General features: G+C 31.3%; 2 protein-coding genes and 1 long non-coding RNA gene across 3 annotated transcripts; 1 reads left to right on the top strand and 2 right to left on the bottom strand.

The window, feature by feature from the left end:
• Positions 1-5,296: 5,296 nt before the first annotated feature.
• On the bottom strand, positions 5,297-6,328 carry LOC128286604 (uncharacterized). The gene is made up of 2 exons (XR_008277217.1): positions 6,246-6,328; positions 5,297-5,554 (listed from the first exon to the last, which is right to left on the bottom strand). It is a non-coding gene; the product is annotated as an uncharacterized LOC128286604 (long non-coding RNA).
• An 11,451-nt stretch (positions 6,329-17,779) lies between these two features.
• LOC108461614 (cytidine deaminase 1-like) lies at positions 17,780-18,941 on the top strand. Its single transcript, XM_017761509.2, has one exon. It carries the CDS (start codon positions 17,888-17,890, stop codon positions 18,824-18,826), a length of 939 nt encoding a protein of 312 aa, XP_017616998.1. The 5' UTR covers positions 17,780-17,887; the 3' UTR covers positions 18,827-18,941.
• Positions 18,942-22,215: 3,274 nt separating this feature from the next.
• On the bottom strand, positions 22,216-23,269 carry LOC108462464 (PRA1 family protein F3-like). The gene has a single exon (XM_017762409.2). It carries the CDS (start codon positions 23,151-23,153, stop codon positions 22,506-22,508), a length of 648 nt encoding a protein of 215 aa, XP_017617898.2. The 5' UTR covers positions 23,154-23,269; the 3' UTR covers positions 22,216-22,505.
• Between the last annotated feature and the right edge of the window lie 302 nt (positions 23,270-23,571).

Raw genomic sequence — 23,571 nt, 5'->3', positions numbered from 1 at the left:
CTCTCCCCCCCTTTAAAAATTTCGTCCTCGAAATTTGTTACCTGAAAATAGATTTGGATACTGTGATCTTATTGACTCCTCTGTTTCCCAGGTTGCCTCCTCCATACCATGTCGATGCCATAATACTTTAACCAATGGTACTCTTTTGTTCCGCAATTCCTTAACTTCACGAGCCAAAATCTTCACTGGTTCTTCTGAATAAGTCATATCCGGTTGAAGCTCAATTTCAGATGGGAATTACGTGTGAAGGATCTGACCTATACCGCCTTAGCATAGACACATGAAACACATTGTGAATCTTCTCAAGTTCCGGAGGTAAAGCCAAACGATAAGCCACAGGACCAACCCTTTCCACAATTTCATATGGCCCTATGAATCTCGGACTTAATTTTCCCTTTTACCAAATCGTAACACCCTTTTCCATGGTGAAACTTTTAAAATACTCGATCACCCACTGCATATTCTATGTCTCTTCGTTTAAATCCGATATGACTTCCGACGATCTGAAGCGACTTTTAGACTATCTCGAATAATCCAGACTTTCTCTTGGTTTCTCGAATCAATCAACCCCAACTATTTTTGATTCACTCAATTCGCACCAACACAATGGAGTCTTGCATTTTCTACCATAAAGAGCCTCAAATGGTGTCATTTTTATACTAGACTGATAGCTATTGTTGTAAGCAAACTCACCAACAGTAAATACCTTTCCCAACTGTCACCAAACTCGAGTATACAACATCTTAACATATCTTCTAAAATTTGAATCACTCGCTCGATCGTCCATCTGTTTGAGGATGAAATGTCAGTACTAAAATTCAATCTGGTGCCTAAGGCTTCTTGCAATTTATTCCAAAATCTTGAAGTAAACCTCGGATCCCGATGCGAAATGATAGATATTGAACTCCATGTAGTCTCACAATCTCCGACACATACAATTCGCTAACTTATTAAGTGAAAAATCTATTCGATCGAATAAAGTGTCTTGACTTTGTCAATCTATCAACAATCACCCATATCGAATCTTTCTTTCTCGAGTCACAGCAATCCCGACACAAAATCCATTGAAATATGCTCCCACTTCCATTCAGAATCATAATGGGTTGTAATAAACCCGTTGGCACTTGATGCTCGCTTTAACTTGTCGGCAAATCAAACATTTTGCAATAAATTCAAATTTCTCTTTTCATACCGAGCCACCAATATGTCTTTTTCAGATCACCATACATTTTTGTACTACCGGATGAATAGAATACATACCATTATGTGCTTCGAAAGAATATCATTCTTTAAATCGTAATTATTGGGAACACAAATCCTATTATGATAGCGCAATATACCTTCATCATCAATATCGAACTCGAATCTAAATTATCCCGAACCATTTGTCGTTTCAAGACCAATTTTGGATCTTCATTCTGCAGCTTCGAATTTGTTGAAGAAACATTGGTTTTACCTTCAATTCTACTAATACAACACCTTCTTCATTAAGAGCCAAATGAGCATTCATTGCGAAGTGCAAACAAGGATGACTTTCGACTCAAGGCATCAAGAACTACATTAGCTTTCCCGGATGATAGTCAATAACCAAATCATAGTCTTTCAAAGAACTCTAACCACCGCCTCTCGCTCTTAAGTTCGGTTCCTTCGAGTCATTAAGTATTTCAAACTTTTGTGATCCGTATACATATAACACTTCTCACCATATAAATAGTGTCTCCAAATTTTTAAGGCAAAAACAATTGCAATTAACTCAAGATCATGTGTAGGGTAATTCTTTTCATGTGGTTTTAATTGCCGTGAAGCATAAGCCACTACCTTTCCCGATCGCATTAACACACAACCCAAACCACTTAAAGATGCATCATCAGACACAATATACGGTATACCGATTCGGTTGAGTTAAGACCGAGCTTCATTAACATTTTCTTTAATCGATCAAAGCTCACGACATTCATCGACCACATAAACTCAACATTCTTCCGTAATAAACGAGTCATTGGTGAAGCAATCATGGAAAAATTCTTTACAAAACGGCGATAGTATCCTCGCTAATCCCGAAAACTTCGCACTTCGCTTACATTCTTCGGTGTTTTCCAATTCACCACCGCCAAACTTTACTTGGATCCACACGAATTCCTTCACTGATATAATATGACCCGTAAATCCAACCTCATGAAGCCAAAACTCACATTTACTAAATTTCGCATATAACTGTTTTTCTCTCAAAGTCGTAGTACAATTCTCAAGTCTTTGTGCATGTTCGGATTCTCGCTTTGAATAGACCAATATGTCATCAATAAATACCACCACAAATCTATCCAAATAAGACTGAAAAATTCGATTCATTAAATCCATAAATGCAGCAGGGCATTCGTTAAACCAAAAGGCATTACCAAAATTCGTAGTGACCATACCGAGTTCAAAAGCGCGCTTTGGCACATCACACTCTTTAACCTTCAAATGATAATACCCAGGATCTAAGGTCTATTTTTGAGAACACTGCAAAGACCTTTCAGTTGATCAAACAAATCATCGATACGAGGTAATGGATATTTATTTTAATTGTTACCTTATTCAATCGCTCAGAATCAAATGGCAACGAACCATCTTTCTTTTTCACAAATAAGACAAAGTGCGCCCAAGGTGATGTACTCGGTCCGATGAACCCTTTATCCAATAACTCTTGCAACTGTGTCTTCAACTCTTTAACTCACCGGTGCCATTCTATACGGTGTTATTGATATTGAGCTGCATTTTAATTACATCAATTGTGAATTCAACCTCACGATCCGGGGTAAACCGTAATTCCTCAGAAACACATCAAGAACTCATTAACAATCGACAATTGTTCCATCTTCAATTCGAACCCCGAGTATCAAGAATATAAGCTAGAAATGCTTTATTACCTTTCCGAATCAATTTTCGAAATGTAAAGGTGAAATAATCCCGACATCATTCTTTTATCCCCAAACTCACCAAACTATTTCCCCATCGACATTTTAAATCAATCCGTTTTTCTCTACAATTCACTATGGCATCGTGTTCAATCAACCAATCCATTCCAAGAATAACATCAAATTCTCGGAAAGGTAACAACATTAAATCAGCAGAGAATTCACGACCTTGTATTTTCAAAGGACAATTCGACATATTAAATTAACCAACACACTTTGCCCTAGTGGATTAGTGACTTGCAATTCAAGGTCATGGACTCAACAGTCATTTTCTTTTCGACACTAATGCAAAGGTAAATATATGAATGTGTAGATCCGGGATCAATTAAAGCATACAGAATCATCAAAAGATAGAAATTACCACTATCACATCCGGAGCGAAGCTTCTTCCCTTGCCGGATAGCATATGTACGTCGCAGTACTCTTGTCTCGATCAGCTCATGATTCTCGTTCGAATGAACAAAATCCAGAGCACTACTTTGACCTGAACGCTTACCTTTCTCGAGGAGTATTTGCTTGCTTCTCCCTTGTTCTCTATCTTCTTTTAATAATTGAGGATGACCCGAATAAAATGATCAGGCCCACCACATTTATAGCAAGCTCCGCTCTTCCCCAACACTCACCAATATAAAATCTACCACAATTTTTACATCTAAGTCTCGAATATTTTGCACACTACTAACACTAGTCTGCTGGTTTCTTAGTTACTCCGACATCTTGTTGAGTCGTTTTATCGTTATTCGATCGTTCGGGATTATAACAGTCGACCGAATCATCTCTCGAACTTTTTGGCGGAAAAGTCGAAGTTGGTCTAGAGAAACTTCTTTTGTATACCTCTTTACCTCTTCTTTCTCTTTGCATCTTTCTCATATACACTTCTTCCATCTTTTGAGCTCGATCGATGTAATCACAAATTCTCGAATCTCTGACCTCCAATCATCATTTTGATTTCATCATTAAGCCCTTCTTCAAATCTAATGCACATTTCTTCCTCTGTCGGCACAACATCCCGAGCATATCTATTGAGATACACAAATTCTCTTTCATATTCGCCACTGTTTTATTCCCTTGTCGAATATCAAGAAATTCTCTTCTTCTTATCTAAATATCTCTTTCCCACATACTTCTTCTTAAATTCGCTTTTGGAAGAATTCCTGTAAGTTTATCTGCAGTACCATCGCCTCAATGGTTTCCCACCAATTATACGCTTCTTCTTTCAATAGCGAAATCAGACATCCCAAATAGTCCTCCTGAGAACACATCATCTGCTTAAAACTCTCTCCAAACTCTTTAACCAATACTCGCTTTAACCGGATCATCGTCCGATCTCCTCGAAATTCTTCACTCCAAACTTTCGAGTTTTTCAATTGGTGTTCTTTTGCTAGATTCATCTATTAAAGGAGGAGCAACCGGGTTGTAACTCGTGGTACAAGAGGGGAGGAGGAGGTTGTTGTGCCTGACTTCTTCCTTGTATTGTTTCATGATACCACCGATTCATTAATCCGTAAATCATATTTTTAAGTTCTTCCTCTCTCATCAAAGAAATCGGACATTACCACTTGTTCCCTCGCTTCGAAGTCTCATTCTACTATTAACTTCCTCTTCCCGACTAGCACCATCGGGTCTATCGACATCTTTACAATCTATAACAAAATTAGTAATTAGATCGGATTATTTACATCACACTATCACGATTTATATGGCATGTATTTTAAACACTTTACACATCAAATTCGCTCCGAGAATCGACTAAACCAGGCTCGATACCAATAAATGTAACGCCCCTTTACCCGAGACCGTCACGAGTCGAGCACGAGGCATTACTAAACTTATTTGAGCACTTAAACAAATTCAAACAATTTATATCACACTTTCCAGACAAGCTGTCCAACTGTGTCATAGTTGCTAAATAATTCATATCTCGAGTTATAAAACTCGAAATACAAATCTGTAAATTTTCTCTGAATTTATACTCATATATCTACTTACCAATTTTTTCTAGAATTTTGGTCAAGCCAATTAGTACAGTTTATTATTTAAAATCTCCCTGTTTCAGGGTTTGACTACTCTGACCTTTGTGTATTACGAATCAGATATCTCTCTGTACAGAGCTTCAATGACTATGCCGTTTGTCTCTAATAAAACTAGACTCAATAAGGAATCTGTACATATAAAGTATGACTTCTAATTATCTTTGTAAAATTTATGGTGAATTTCCAAAGTCAGAACAGGGGATCCAGAAATTGCTCTGGCCCTGTTTCACAAAAATTTAAACATCTCATAAAATATAGCTCATATACCTGTTTTGCTTCTTCCATATGAAAATAGACTCATCGAGATTCGATTCCATAATTTATTCATTATTTAATTCCATTTCTACTATTTTTAGTGATTTTTCAAAGTCAAACTACTGCTACTTACCGAAAACTATTTTAGTACAAATATTATTAACTAGTTTATAACATCTTTACTTCAATTCATTCAAACTCTATACATGCCATATAAATCTTCAAACATAAAACAAAAGCTACCGGAATTGATCTGGATAGTGTGCTTTGTTGTGTTGATCCGATCTACCCACTTCACTTCAAGTCAATCTACATAAAAATATTAAACACACACAAGTAAGCTTATTGAAGCTTAGTAAGTTCATAGGTTAAAAGTAATGCTTACCAAACATAATATTTGCAAACAATACCAAAACATTTACTAAAGTTTCCTGCGATTCACAACCATTGTTATAATAATTCACATAGTTGAGCTCAACAAGAATAACTACTCAATCTCTTTCATTTGGATCACTTCTCTTTATTTCTTATAATCAAATTAGGAAACGGCTTACGAAATTGAGTACGTCGTTGCTCAATGCCACGATTCACAACTCAGTATGGTTTTCCTCATTGAAATACCATACCTACATTTTTCAACTCGGTATGGGAAATGCCATACCTACATTTCTTAACTCAAGATGGGTTTGATAATACCATCCCTACATTTCACATTTCAAGATGGATAATACCATACCTACATTTCACAACTCAAGATGGATGATACCATACCTACATTTCACACTTTGCCATGGAACAACCATGGTCTTATCCAATCAATTCATCACACGCCACGATACTTAACGCATTACTCAATCCTGCGTTTTCCTAATTTGCATTTCCACATTTATTCTTTCATTAACAAAATCTACACAATCCCACAACAAATTCGTATATAATAACACATTATATACTTCAATCATTCACAAATAAACATCTAATTTCAACCATATGAACTTACCCGGCTAATTTGTAGAAGATATTGAAATTTTGAGACTATTCCGCAACTTTTTCTTTTCCTCGTTCTTCTTTGGATTCTTGATCTATAATATAAAATATTTCTACTCATTAGCATTTATTTGATTTCTATTTCACTTCACAATTTATGCTGTTCAAATTTCTAAATTGCACTTTTACCCCAAAATTTACAGTTTTCACAATTTAGTCCCTACTCAATTCACCCATCAATTAAACTAATTTTTCTCAATTAACACTTTATTTTATCATTATAAACTATTTAAAAACCTTTTATATTCTGAATTTCAACAGCAACCTTCAATTCACAACTTTTTCACAATTAGGTCCTAAATATCATTTCCTATCAAAATCACTTAATAAAACCACCTTAATATGAAATTAGAACTTAAATTTCATAATAATTCATCATAAAATTCCGTTATCCATCCAGGGTAACTTCCAATTTCACCCATAAAATCAAAAACTAATGAATTCTACAAGTGGACCTAATTGTAAAAGTCATAAAAACATAAAAATTATCAAGAAAAAGCAAGAATTAGACTCACATGATGTAAAAATATGAAAACCAGCTTTCTCCAGACCTTCTATGGCGTTTTGGCTGAGAAATTATGAAGAAAATGTCTAGATTTTTCAATTACATCATTATTTAACTATTAACTTTTATCTATTTCCAATTTTGCCCTTGTTCACATTGTTTTCTTGCTTATTTCATACCCAAACCGTCCAGCCATTAACCTTTGGGTCTAATTGCTCTTTAAATCCATCTTTTAAATACTTAAGCTATTTACTCACAATTTAACAAATTTTGTACTATTTTCAATTTAATCCTTTTCAATTAATTAGCCATCCAAACGTTAAAATTTTCTAACTAAACTTTAATACTAACTCAATGACACTCCATAAATATTTATAAAAATATTTATAGCTCGATTTTCAACTTTGAGGTCTCGATACCTCATTTTTGACCCGCTTGACCTAATAAATTCTTTTAATTCACTAATTTCACCATTTCACAAATTCTTCTAAATTCTTACTTGACTCATAAATATTAAATTACTATCTTGTTCAATCTTATTTGTCGAATTTAGTGATCTCAAATCACCATTTCCGACACCACTGAAAATTAGGCCGTTACATAATCTGGATAGTGTGATCCTCTGTGTTGATCCGATCCTCCGTACACTTCCACGTCAATCTACAAGAGACATTGAATACACTCAAATAAGCTTATAAAAGCTTAGTAAGTTCATAGGCATAAAACATAAATCTTACCAAATATTTATACACTTATACTATATACAAAATTATTAAGTTCACCTGTCAATCACAATCATTGGTGAGTTCCCTATATAAACTCACTACCACTTATCCATTTCCATTAATTCTTTTGGGCCTATTTGTCATATATCATTCTTTAACCAAATTAGGGAATGGTAAAGGAAAATTGAGTACTTCACTTTCACTTTGCCATAGTATAACTATGGGCTTGCATATGATCACTTATCACTTTTTAAAATCATAGTCCCGCCACTGCCTTACATCGATCACATTTATCACTTGTCATCGATCGATAAGTGTAGCTAAAGCTACCACTTATCACTTATCACTTGTCACTGATCGATAAGAGTAGCTAAGCTACCACTTATCATTTGTCACTTATCATCGATCGATAAGTGTAGCTGAGGCTACCACTTATCACTTGTCACTGATCAGAAGTACTCAAATCCGACATTCCACTCAATTTGATCATTTATTCGATTTTCAAGTTGTTATTTTATTTTCTATTCATCAATAAATATATTTCATCATACATTATATAATTCATAAAATTAACATATAATCATTAAACTTCAACCATATGAACTTACAGGTTGATTTGTAAAATTTGTGAAAATTCGTGGGACTAATCAGCTACTTTTTCTTTTCCTCGACTTGCTTCGGGTTCTCGATCTATCATTGTAAAATCATTCATTTATCAGTATTGACTTCATCTTCAACCCGCTTATAAGTAATATTATCTATAATTTAATTGTTTACTTATGTATTTTCCAATGTTGTCCATCGGTGTCATAGTCACTAGATTATTTTTATCTTTAGCTACAGAACTCCAAATTAGGATCCACTAATTTTATCTGAAACTAGACTCATATATCTTCTTATCATAAAATTTTTAGAATTTTTGGTTTAGCCAATAAGTACAGTTTATTCTTTAAAGTCACCCCTGTTCTGCTGTCTGACAATTCCGACCCTTCTTCACTAAAAATTAATTATATCTTCATACAGAATTCGGATGATGTCCATGTTTGTTTCTATTGAAAATAGACTCATTAAGGATTTTAAAAATATAAATTTAAGCCCCTAATTATTTTTCTCCAATTTTGATTATTTTCAAAGTCAGAACAGGGATCCTGAAATCATTCTGACATTGTCTCACAAAATCTATTATATCTCATGATCTACAATTCCGTTACTTACACCGTTTCTTCTATGAGAAACTAGACTCAATAAACTTTAATTTCATATTTTTTTCATCTTCTAATTCCATTTCTACAATTTATGGTGATTTTTCAAAGTTAGACTACTGCTACTGTCCAAAACTGTTTTAGTGCAAATGCTGATTTCGATTTTTGCCCCAAATTTCACAGTTCATACAATTCAGTCCTTGCTCAATTAATCCCTCAATGAAGCTAATTCTTCCCAATTAATGCTTTACCTTAACATTATAAGTTATTTCACCATTATTTAAATTCAGAATTTCCTCATAAAACCCTAACTTCAAACTTTTTCACCTTTAGACCCCAAACATTCACTTTCTATTCAATTCTTTCAATAAAATCAGCATATAAACAATTTAAAACTCTAATTCCATGCTAAATCATCATATAATTCCAGCACATATTCATATCAACTTTCAATTTCTTTCATAGAATCAAAACTAATGAATTCAACAAGTGGACCTAGTTGTAAAAGTCATAAAACACAAAAATTTCAAGAAATAATCAAGAATTGAACTTACTTGCAGTAAAAATATGAAAAACCAGCTTAAGAAAACCCTTCTATGGTGTTTTTGCTGATGAGAATGCAGAAAAATAATGAGAATTCTAGATAATTCCACTTTAGTCCTAGTTGATTAAGTAAATTTTTGCAATATTCCAATTTTGCCCTTAATTCATCAATTTTCCTGCTGATTTCATGCACCTTGCCGTCCAGCCCAAATAGATCTGGGTCTATTTGCCTTTTAAACCCTCTTTCTTTTATCATTTAAGCTATTTAATCATTTCCCATAATTTTACATTTGTTACAATTTAATCCTTTTTATTCAATTAACTATCAAAACTTTAAAATTTCTTGACGAAACTTTAATACTAACTTATTAACACTCCATAAATATTTATAAAAATATTTATGGCTCGTTTTAAGAATTTTCAAACTCTCGATATCTCGTTTCCGATTCTAATTTAATTTTTTTTTATTTCTAGTACACTATTCGCTATTTCAAAAATTTTCCTAACTTCACACTTAACTTATATTCACTAAATTATTAATATTTTCTACTCATTTGTCGGATTTAGTGATCTCGAATCACTATTCCGACACCACTGAAAATTCAGGCTATTATACCAAAAGCCCCAAGAAACCCACCGTATCAATGATACATAAAAGGTCAATTCTCGAATGACGTATCATCCTCGTCATCATATTGGATATATGACAATTACTATGATCTATTGTAGTAAGACCATTTGAGAATGGTTCCTAATCTTTATGGTGACACCGTTGCATTGATAAATCTCATATTTACGCCAAAAATATGTCTAGAAACTAAAAATAAAACCACATATGTTTTCAAAGAAAATATATTAGACAAAACAAAAATAATAAAAATATGAAAAATATAAAATCATGAAATTATGGATAAAATCATAACAATGTAAATTAAAATTAAATATGTTTTAGGTGGTTATGTTATGTAAAATATTGAAAGATATTATCATAATAATTTTTAATTTAAAATTTAAATTGTAAATTTTAATTAAAATGATATTAAAATGATTTATTACACTAATTCAAAAATTTATACATCTATAAATATGAATATAGATATATTATAGATAGATAATGCATGATTATTATAATTTTAAAATCAGCCGTAGATCATTTAAAATCATGGTGTTTGCACCATGCTTCACCCCTTGATCCCTGGATCGACAAATTCATGATAAAATTATTTAAGCAAACTAAAACATTAGCCTAATCTGACACAAACATGTCCTAGACAACGCAGTGACTGGAAAAGAATTAGGACATAATAAATGATTGTTATGACGTTGGAGGTTATTTTATTTTATTATTTAAAATTGATTTTATATAATATTTGGTATCTAAATTTTAATATATATTTTTAAAATTTAGTATCTAAATTTGATTTTTTTTAAATTAGTACTTAAACTTTTAGTGGATTCAATTTGATACTTGAACTTGTTTCTTTTTTTTTCTTCCTAATTTGGTACTTGTCAAATGCTTTATAAATTACTCTAGATAATGTTATTTTTTATGAAGTAGCAAAAATAATTAATGTATGACCGATATATGACAAATGATATAATATTTTATTATTTTATATGTTCAACTACTTTTAATTTTATTAATAAAAATAATAATTTTTTAATTTGGGGTTTAAAAATATTATTTAATATTAATTGGTTAAGTATAGTTCAATACCTATTTTTAATATGAATTTTCTCTAATACTAACAATATGTTTGTAGCATAACAAAAAAAAGTTAACACCGTTAGTGTTTTGCATAATTTGTATAACATTTAATAAAATAAATTTATATACCAAATTGAACCTAGAAAAAGCTTAGATATTAAATTAGAAAAAAAATACCAAATTTAGGTACCTAATTGAAAAAAATTTTAAATACCAAATTATTTTTTAAATTTTAACTTTTTTCCCGTTAAACTGAATGTTGATTGGACCGTCAAATGTGTATTTATTTTTACACGTAGATAAATTAATTTCTCAAAAAATTTAAATTATTTTGCACCCAACGACCGTGTTTCGACCCAGAAAAGAACACAATCTTATGCTTAAATTCTTAATGGTTTAAACCATTATTGATTGGAAAACCTCCGGCGGAATTTTTTGCCGGCGATACGAAGGTTACCGGAAATTGGGAATAGTTGTCTACGGGGTCGGCATATTCTCAGCTGTGCTTGCCACGGCAAAAAGAGTACGCAATTTGCAATCGAGCTTATGGCGTAACCCAAAGGGATCGCGCCACGTAAGCGATTGTAACACAATGACAGGGAAGACAACGTTGGATAATCGGCGACGTTCACCGGGAGGTTTCCTTCGATCTTGTTGAACCCGAGATTAATGGCGACGAGGTTAACGGAAAGTATCAGCTGGTTTACTTTAGAAGGCTTGATGATGAGTTCAACAAAGTGGACAAGTTTTATAGGGCAAAAGCGCAAGCGGTAATTTAAGAAGCTGATGTGTTGAACAAGCAAATGGGCGCCTTGATTGCTTTTAGTATTAAAGTTGAGAAGTGAGAACCCTCCAGGGATTCATTTCGACAGGTCTCTGGAGATGACTTGTCTTGCTGCTTCCACTCCATCTGGGGCTAAATCAGCAAGCAGTAACTTTCCCTGCTCTCAAAACCTTTTATCACTATGGCTTTTTCACTCACTTGCTTACCTTACATTACCTTCTTGTTTGAACTTTGACATTCAGAAAAGGCTGCTCACCTGGAGGCTATTGAAGAAAGCACCCACGGCCAAACTGAAGATGATGATAATGGGGATCAGGCGATGAGAAAGAGAGAAACACTCCGACTGTAGAAGCCAAACCATCGAAACCCAAACCCAAGGTCATTGTACCCGCCCACTTGAAATACTTGACCGGGTGAAAATGAACAATACCCTCGAGACTCCTTGTTCCACCATTAAAGGTGTCCTCAAGGTTACAAACCATACTGATCTAAGAAAGGTCGAAGAATAACTTAAGCGGGCTTTTGTTGAATTTTTCAGGTTTATTTTTTTTCATGGTTGAAACAATGTCGTTTTGTGCAAAATAATTTAAATTTTTTGAGAAATTAATTTAATTACATGTAAAAATAAATACACATGTGGCAGCCTACTCAGCATTCCATTTGGTGTTTTACGAAAGAGTAATCAAAATAATTAAAATTCTAAAAAAAAAAATATTAACAGCGGTTTTTAAATTCAAAAAATGAAATAAAATAAAATGACCAAAATAAGAAAGAGATAATCTTGAAGTGACTATTTAACTAATTTACCTAAATTAACGTGAACAAAATAAGAAATAAACTCAAAATTTGTGCTTTGAGCTAAACCAACTTATCAATTGAACCAACGTATTCCATTAGTTTAGGATCCATTTCAAATTTTAATAAGGGTCACCATTTTTATTTTTCAAACTAGAGTAAATTACGGTAGAAGTCACTGAATTATGGTTTTTTTTTTGTCATTCGACTATAAAAAGTTATAAAATAGTCACTCAACTATTAGTAAATTTCTTTTTAATCATCTAATTATTTAATTTTGTCTTTTTCTTATCACCAATTAGTTAATGTAAAAATAGAAAACTCAAAAATCTGAAATAGTTAGGTGACCAAAAAAGAAAATTACTAATAGTTGGGTAATAATTTTGTAGCTTTTCATAGTTGAATGACAAAAAAACACTTATAATTGTGTTACTACTAATATAATTTACCCTTAAAAAAAACTATTCACAATAGTATAATTTGAAAATTTTCGCTTCAGATTATGCAAGTCTTTGATAAAATACGATTAACACACTTATTAGCCCCTCTCAATAAATTTGAAGCAATCTAGTCCTTGTAAATTTCGAAAGTGAGCAACTAAGGACAATTAATCACAGCGTTAATGTCCTCCATCAATAGTACATAATTTTGATTGATATAATAACAATTTTAGCCTTCAATGTTTATATATTTTGCCGTTTTGACCTTAATTCTAAAAAATCAACAAATTCAGCCTCAACATTCACACAAATGTTGCCGGATAAATTTGTTAAATTAGGACTAAACTGACAAAATGTGTAAAATTTGAGGGCAATTTATGAAAACATTAACGTTTTAATTAATTTTTCTTAATTGCTCACTTTTGAAAATTGACAATGATTAAATTGTTCTAATTTTTTTAAGAGGGATCATTTCACTAAATTTTAAATTTAAAAGGGACTAAAGAAGGTTTTTTTTTACCTTTATTCTTTTCTTATTCTATTACATTTTGGATGGAGAAAAATATGCCATTTTCAAAGGCAATATCCAAAAGCTTGGATAACATATTCATAAGGATCACAAAATGGTAAGGAGATAATAAATTTCTCTCCTTTATAATCATTAAGAAAATTCATTCCACTATCATAGAGAGACATAGAAAATTTAGATGTTGCAATACAAGCTTTTCAATATATTTTTTTAACATTAAACTCCTCGTACTATATATGTTCTTTTTGATACAATATTTAGAATTATTTATAATTTCACTTCAACCTTTAAATAGGAGAATAATGTGTTTTAGCGCATTCAATCCCACGTCTTTTTAAACTGATAACAATATCAATACTAATCGAATTAAAACTCAATCGACTTTTGAATGTTTGTTTTAAGTGAACATAATTTGTTTCTACCATAACCCCTACCAAGCTAATTTCCCATTAATGTGTTCTTAGTCATGATGCTTTTGTCTTGTATAAAGAGACATCATTGTAGGAACCTATGTGGTGATCTTCTTTACCAATATCACGGCTAGGCACTTATTAACTATACAACAGGAGATTGGCCTATAATTTTTAACATGATTAGGATTGTAACACTTTAAGGCACCAACACCACCATAATAGAACTGAGGGCAGATATTTTAGATTTGATAAATGATTGTATGCTTATTTGGATAAATATATAATAGAATTCTTTATATTAAGAATTTAATTGTATTCTCAGTATTATTTATTTTAAAGATGGACAAATTAATTATTATCGTTAAATTAAAAAGTAATAAGTCATTTTGTCAAAATTTTTATTAATTTTAATGTTAAAAACTAGTCATTATGCATCAGCATGAGGTGTACGTGACATGTCATTTGTAATTATCTAGTTATTTCGCTAGCCACCAATTTTTAACAGTAGAAGTAAATGAACTTTTTAACAAAAAATGACTAGTTTACTCTTTAATTTAAAGTACAATGATTAATTTATTTATTTTTAAATAAAAGTGATAAAATATAATCTGACTATTAATATAATAACTTCCACAACACTTTTACCTAATTATTTCTTATTGAAAATTTTTCCCTCAAAAACAACTATGAACAGGAGAAAAAAAATTCAAATCCAACTAAAAATACTAAAAGTTAAGAAAAAAAAATCTAATTTGTCATTTTTTTATTAAAAAGATAAAGATAATATGAAATCACAATTTCATATAATCTTTTCTCTTATGAACAAAGTGAACATCATCCCATATTAACATCCAACCCATACCGTATAAGACTCATTTTCAATTAACACCAACAAATGTAAAGGTCATCATCTTTGAACTCATAGGCGATGATCAAGAGGCCACCATGGAAGGGTACAATTTTAGTGTCAGAAGGAAAAAAAAGGCTAATATATCTTTAATCGAAATAGGCTTTTTTCAGTATAGAATAAAAACAAATGCTTGCAAGCTTGCAGCAACTAAGATAAACAAAGAATTCACCCAATGTCAGCATCACTTGGACAAATAACAAGCATATGGGTTTTAAAACAAAAACGAGAATACGAATAAAATATCAGAAAACAAATTAAATTATGATAGAAATATTTATCTATTATTTATTTATTATTTTATTGAGTTAGTAGTATTTTTAACCGAGTCATTAACTGTGTAATGAATTTATCATAAATCCCTTATTTTTAGGTCTTAAACTCAATAATAAATTATATTTAACTGCTTTTATGAATCATTTCATTTTCAATCGAACCACCGATTCAAGTAAAAAGTTTACCATAAATCAATTATTTTTAATAAGTAATAAATATATTTTTAAGGATAATTTTATCTTTTATATAAAATTTAATACATGAAAGAGTTTAAATCCAAAACATTACAATATTAAGCCTCTTAGCTTTACCATTTTGTTATTATATCATGTTTTTAAATTTTATTATATACATACATTTTTAAACATATCATGAGTATGATAAAATATAATATAATATAAATTATTAACTATAAAATAATTTAAATATAAACATAGACATATGAATATTTAAATAATTTTATTATAGGTTTTGATCATATTGGTTTTTTCGACATAATATCTAAAATTATTTATAATCATTCCACAACTTATAAATAGGAAGATAATATGCTTTAATGCATTCTAACTTACATCCGCTTATATTAACAATAATATTTATATCAATCGAATTAATATATATATATATATATTTTTTTTGCATGTGGTGGAAGTTTCATCTCCATCACGAAATCATGCAACTTTTGAGTGGCCAACATGCCCTTCAACAATGACCCACTAGCTCCTTTGGAAAAGACATGTATGAATGTGTATGTATATAGACCTAATTATCTTCCAACACCGACGAGACAGATTTCTGAACGATTAATTATTATTATTATTATTATAAATAATGTGTGCATTCATAAGTTTTTATTTCAATTTCATCCAATGGGAATTTTATAGCTAGTGGATTTTGTCTCTTGGAATTGCTTTTTAAATCGAAAAGTTAATAGAGAGTATAGTAAGTATCATATTTATATATATAATTAATTTATATTTGTTAATCCCTTAATTTGTTTGTGGAGTATAAATAATAATTTAATTATTTATTTATTATTTTTAAAAACTATTTTCATATTCATTGAATATAATTATTTGTTGATATAATAAATAAATGTAGAATAAAATCATGCCAATGAAAATATAAGTGATACGTGAAAATTAAAATAAAATATTTTTTGAAAAGAAATACAAACATGGTTGCAATTATAATTCAAATAATAAATATTAGAATAATTATATTTTGTAATCAATAAGTAAAAATAAATAACAAAAATTAATAAAATGGTTATAGATGGAGATTATACTATATATATATATATATATATATATATAATATTCATAGTTGTACAGCTGCCCTCCTGAAGAGGAAAATTGTACAAATCTTGGCTTTATCTTATGAATATTAAAGTTTGCAAAATGCCAGAATTTGATGACAGATTAAGATAAATTATTATGGTTTTTTTTGTTATTGTTGCATTTATATATGATTTGAAGTTGACTGTTGGATGCTATTGATATATATTCTGATTATATTTGTTTTTTAAAATAATGTTTAAAATTATTTATGTTTTAACGTATTTAAATTTACGTTTTTTTATTGACAATAATATCTATGCTAATTGATTTAAAATTCAATCGGTAAATTTTATTAATAAATTAGATTAAAAAGAAAAAGAAAATAAAAACAAAACAAAGAGCAGTGGATTTTTTTTAATGTTTTAAATTTATTTTATTTATTTCTATTTGTGGGTTACTTGAATGTGTGATTATTTTCAATCAATAATAGCCCCCATTGAATAGAATCCATTTTCATTCACACTCAGTTTCTTGCTTTCACTCAATAAAATCCCTGTCTCTTTCAAATGAATGATTAAATTAAATATGAATATGTATATATATGGTAAATATGAATTATGAGACGTGATAGTAATAATCATTTTATTTTCAATTTCAATTTTATAATTTACATTATTATAATGTTTTGTTTTTATTTTATTAAATAAGATTAATTTGATGCCGATTGATTCTTAGTTCGAACGGCATAGACATTGTAGCTAATGTAGGAGGACGTTGGTTCGAATGCCTTGAAGCGCATTATCTTCCTATTTAAGGGTTGAGGAGGAGTTACAAGTAGTTCTAGGCATCGTGTCAAAATGAGCAGATATAATCGAGACTTGTATTAAAAGTTAAATTGTTTTTTGTTCCATCTACTGAAATATAGACAAAATACTTTTTCTATGTCAGATTAAAGAGTAAATTGGTATTAACATGGACCAAAACAGTGGCACGTGATGTGTCAGTTTATCTTATGATGATGTATAGAGATCAATTTTAACATAGGCCAATTTTTTTTTAATATAAAATACAAAGATTGATTTGTCTATTTTTTTATTAATGGAACGAAATGAAATCTATTATAATACTTTTATTGAAAATTTTAATTGAAAAATAATATAATAATCACATTTTGTATTTTATGTTTTTTATCATATTGTTTTTTATTTTTTCCTTCGCATAGGATATCGTTATGTCTCCATGATTTGATGGATCTATCTAAATAATATGGACCTACCAAAATTTACTACCCATACGGTAAAAAGAACTGTCTGTAATAGCAGTAAAAGTTAGTAAGTAAAAAAAAAGTTACTGTAACCGATTCCCCATTATAAATGAGCCTCCCTCACTGCCTTCCTCTTCCTCTTGTACCTTCGTCCTCATTTTAAGGAACTCTCGTTCTCGTCCCACAGTCTCCGACCGGGTCAACCCATTAACCCATCTATCGACATGGACCGACCCAGATTCGTAATCGATTCTGCCGAAGTAGAACAAATGGCCAAACAATCACGGCAAACGGTGCTCCATCTCCTGCCGTCGTTGGTCAAATCCGCCCAGGCCTTAGCACGTCCGCCAATCTCGAACTACCACGTAGGAGCCGTCGGGGTCGGCTCATCGGGTCGGATCTTTTTCGGAGTTAATCTGGAATTCCCGGGTCTCCCTCTCAACCATTCTGTCCACGCCGAGCAATTCTTAATCACCAACCTTTCCCTCAATGCGGAACCATGTCTCAAGTTCCTCGCCGTATCCGCCGCCCCTTGCGGTCATTGTCGCCAGTTCCTCCAAGAGCTACGCGCCGCCGCCGATGTCAACATCCTCATAACCGCCACCGAGAAGGAAAAAGAAAACAAAACGATCAACAATCGTAACGATAAAGACATGCAATTTGCTCCTTTATCTCATTTTTTACCTCACAGGTTCGGCCCCGATGATTTGCTGGAAAAAGACGTCCCTCTTCTCCTCGAGCCTCACCGAAACGGATTGTCGTTTTGCCCCGATACCCGCAACGGCGAAATCAACGGCGACGGTGACAATTCAAAGTACGCGGCTCTGGAAGCGGCGAATGCATCCCACGCGCCGTACAGCGGGTGTCCATCAGGGGTGGCTTTAGTGGACGTGGAAGGGAAGATATACAAAGGGTCTTACATGGAATCGGCGGCTTATAACCCCAGTTTACCTCCGGTTCAGGCGGCGCTCGTGGCGTACGTCGCTAGCGGTGGCGGCGGAGGGTATGAGAGGATCGTTACGGCTGTTCTGGTGGAGAAAGCTGATGCTGTTATCAAACAAGAACATACAGCGAAGCTGCTTTTACAGTGTATTTCGCCTAAGTGTGAGTTTAAGGTGTTTCATTGTAACAAAAACATGTTAAAATGTGAGTATCAAGTATAATTTTATATATTTTTATATATTGTAATGGTTTAAAAATCGCAGAAAAAGGAAGAAGAGAATTTATGAATCAACTAATGAAAAAACATGAACAAGAATCTGGGTTTGGTTTAAGAAACCAGAATTTGTAAATCATCAAGCTAATGGGAAAATATGAATCTTTTTTATGCTTTCTAACTAATGTATATCTAACAATTTGATCATTTCAAGATAATATTTAGAATTACTTATAATCCTTCCTCAATAAAGAGGATTGATGATAAAAATGTTGATACTAATCGAACTAAAACTCAATCAGTTTTTACATCTTCATTTAAAAGAACTAATTTCTACCTTTTATATTTTTCCTATCTAATGTTTTCTTTAAAATGTTAATTTCAGTTAGATTAAGTTCAAAATCAAATTAAATTGAATCTGTAAAAGAAAACAATGTTCTATTATTATATTTCTTTTGTCTCTTTATAAAACTTGAATTCTATATACACGAGGCATTGGTTTAATGGAAAAGTTGGAGATTTTAGGAAACTTCAAAATCCCAAGATTAAAGTTTTTCTGTAAATATGTGAGTTTTTTTCAAGATTTATCCTGGTTGTTTAGTTCAACTTTAGTTAGTTATTCATGCTACGTCTAGTAGTAGTATTTTTTATTCACCCTGCTTTAATATATGAGCTAGTAAATAAATTAATTTTAATTAATAATTTGTAGCAAATTTTAACTATTCACATAACTTGTTCGTGAAAAGAGGATTTTTTTATTTTGAGATTTTCTTTATTTTTCTAGTTTTAAGTTTAAATTTTTGAACATAAATCTTATTATAAGTTATTATCATATTTGTTCTTTTGATACAATGCTTAGAATTATCCATAACCCTTCTCAATCTTTAAATAAGAGGATAATACGTTTGAGCATACTCAAATCCATGTCCTCCTATATCGATAATAATATCAATATTAATCTAGTTAAAACTTTAAATATCAAAATATTTATTATTTAATCTAACTAATATTGTTAGTGAAAGAGGAAGATTTAAAGTATTTACAAAATCTCTTTGTGAAGTTAAAAAAAAATTGATTATATTTATTTTTTTGACACAATGCTTGGAACTATCCATATAACTCCTCTCTAACTCATAAATAGGATGATAATACGTTTTAACGTATTCGAACTCACGTCCTCTTATATTAATAACAATACATATACTAATTAAGCTAAGAATGTTGAGGGTTTGTATTTAATAAAAATATTTTAGGTAATTTTTATTTAATGATTATGACGTATATTCATACCCTACGTTTAAAATTATTATTAAAAGAAAAAGAGAGGCAAACATGAGATTCCTCGACTCAGTTTTGGACTGGACTGAAATCAATGCATGAAAAGCAAACTGGCCAATTTTCCAATTTCCAGCAACAGTACTTAATTTAAAATGTCAATGATTTTGTATTTTAATTGATGGCTGTAGTTTTATTATAAAACTGTTGACGATCAAAAGACTACAATTTCTTCTTCGTATTTATTTGATAGTCAGTCGGAGAATTCGGACAATTAGAAACCATTTTCACCATGAAGGCATCGCTCCGTTCCTTAAACGGAGAAAATTGTGAGTAAGAATGGCAATGTTGTTAATCCACCACTGTTTAGTGGTGAAGCCAGTTGCTGCTGGTAGCGGCTTGCACTCTTAAAATAGAAAATTTTTTATTTATGTTTTTTTATAATTTATAAAATTTTAAATTAATAATAGTAAAATTACACTTTGATCCTTTAAAAATATAAAAAGTTTGATTTAATTCTTTAAAAATTATAAAGATGTAGGCTATTAAAATGTTGAAATTATATTTTTCCTATCGTAAAAATATATAATTTAATTCTACTATCCTCCCAATTTTTTTTGGGCTTCACTCCTGACATTGTTTCACAATTGACATGCTCTGCTCCATGATCTACCCTCACTCCACTATGTATATATGTATAATCTTGAAAATCACTACCATATTCATAGATGTTTATGTCGTTTTTGTTTTACAAAGAATAATGTAAAATATAAATTTATAAATATAAAATAAACACAATTAAACAATAGAAAAAAGAAAAAAAAAAATCTCAAATGTATGTATGTTTTATTAGAAATCTCAAATCGCTAAACAACAAAAAGTATTTTGCATATATTCATCCAAACACCAGAAAATATTAAGATTTTCCGAAAAAGTAAATCATTTTCTGAAACACATATTCAGTGAAACAAATGAAGTCGATAGGTGCAACTTAACAATAAAATACTTCTAAAATATTGGCAAAATTAATAATAAAATAAGAGTTATACAATATCTAAACAATAATAATAAAATAGTAACAACATAATAGTGAAATGGTTGCAAAACAGTGAGAAAATAGTAGCAAAATAACATATAATTGTGCCAAAAACTTTATTAAGGCTAATCTTGTTTTTTAAACGGACCTTACTTTTTTTTCCAAACCAATTTTTTGAGTTTATATTTTTATCCAAACCCTTACACTTTCCAAATGGAACGACCTATGGACAGTTCTAGGTTGAAGGATTGCTTTGCTTGTCGCCCACCACCTGCATATATTAAGTGCAATATGGATGCAGCAACCGATGCGGGTCATCGAACTGTATACTAGCTGTGTTGCGGTGCTCTGTGATGAGCATGACACTTTCTTGGAAGCTTTCTATGGTAATCACTTTGCCTTGTTTAATCCATGTATGTCTAGCTGAGGCACTCTCCGTATTCGAGAAACACTTTCATGGCTTAAAACTGAAGGTATGGAAACCATTCTCCTCGAAAATCACTGTTTGGAAGTGTTCAATGCTTTAAAATCACAACTTCTGAACATCTCAGGCAGCCTTATTTCATGCAAGCTATCATATTTATGATATTATTCCTTCTTGTTTAATAACACTCTTATCTCTGATGCTTATCCTAATACTGGCGAGGAAGGATTTTAAGAGAGAGTGTATTAGAAAAGCTTGCTGACTAGTGTTTAGTTTTAGTCATTTCTCTACAATATTTGTTTTACTTTCTTAGCTTATTTAAGTTCTTTATCCTAATATATATATATATATATGGACAAATAATCTTCAACTATATATATATATATTATATCTCACTGTCTTGTAATTATATGAAATTACAATTAAATTTGAGTCGAATTAGATCAGAGGTAAAATTCTCTCGATATTATTTTTAAAGGTGGAGAAAGAAAAATTTTTCATTTAGGCCTTTTATAACTTATAAAATTTTAAATTAATAATAGTAAAATTGCACTTTGGCCTCTTTAAAATGATAAAATTTTAATTTAATTCTCTAAAATTATAAAGATATATACTATTAAAAGTGCAATTACATTTTTATTATAGTAAAATATACATTTTAATTCTGTCCATGGCTTCACCTCTGCTATTTTCTCCATCAACAAAATGACTTCGCATAAAACAGCATCTTCATTGGCATCAAATTAATTTCTGTAATATGCAGTGCCATTCCACCCATAATTGAGCATTATTGTGACAAAATGCTATGGTGTCCCTATAAAGTGATTAATGATGAAGACTAAATTTTATAATTTAATGCAGCAAAATATATAATATACAAACTTTAACCCTAATTCATGCATATATGGTTCGAAATTGAACAACATCAACGGAAGCATTCATGAGAGACTGTTAGGACAAAGAATAAGAAGAGGACGCCGTGTTCTTTAACGGCACCGATTCTTCGGCGATGCACACCGACACCGGGGCGGGCGATTGTATCACTTCTTCTTCATCGCGAATGAACAAATCATCAGTACTTCTCGTCATCCCATGTGCCAAAATGACAGCCAATCCAACCGAAAGGCCAACGATGATAGTATCCGTCACGTCGGTTAACATAAGCAATGCAATGGTGGCGACCAACAGCCCCGTCATCACGACCCGGTCGTCGATGACGAACCCTTTGATCGATACCGGGTCGTCACGTAGGAAATAAAGGAACAACCACGCAGCCATCATGATGATGAAGACTATGAGCGATACGGGGTGCCAAAGCAAGGTAATGAAGAGGACGAACAACACGATGATCATGTAATTCACACGAAAATACGCCGCATTGGTTCTGATTCTTTGTATGGATTCGTTTATATTTGAAGGGAGGTTTATGGATTTGAAATTCGCCATCTCCTTCCATTGTCTTCGAGTCCCAAGGCCAGATCGGATCTGCTCTTTAGCTCGGGAAATGAAGTTCGATGATGGCGGCAACTCGGCCGGAATTGTTCCGTATGTGGTCATAATAATGTAAGTGGGTGTGAAAAAAGGAGGAGATTCAAGCATACGCTATAGAAATGGGAGAGAGATGAATGTGAACTACATGATTTGCTAAATTCAGGGTGATTTATGTTATAGTGCAACTAAATATAGTTTCTGGGTGGGTTATCGTTGCTTCATTTTTGTGTAGATTTATTATCTCAATTAAATTAATCTAATTTGAATTATTGGATAGTTGAGTCTGTTAAATTGCTAAATTAATTATTTACAAAAGTAAAATATAGTGTTAAATTTGTGTTCAAGGTAAAAATGCCAATTCAGTAAAAAGTTGTTAGTTTCTCTATACTCCTATATTTGAAAGTTAAAATTTATTTTTTTCTTTTAAATTAAATTTTTAAGCTTTTGTTAGTATTTTTAATTAAAAATTATTTAGTATATTTATCTTATGCTAATGATATGAGGTAATTAACGGCAAAATTGGGGA

Source organism: Gossypium arboreum, chromosome 13 (genome assembly GCF_025698485.1).
Source record: "Gossypium arboreum isolate Shixiya-1 chromosome 13, ASM2569848v2, whole genome shotgun sequence".
Lineage (NCBI taxonomy): Eukaryota > Viridiplantae > Streptophyta > Magnoliopsida > Malvales > Malvaceae > Gossypium > Gossypium arboreum.
The sequence above is the reverse complement of the archived record's forward strand: the minus strand, read 5'-3'. Positions and strand labels throughout refer to the sequence as shown.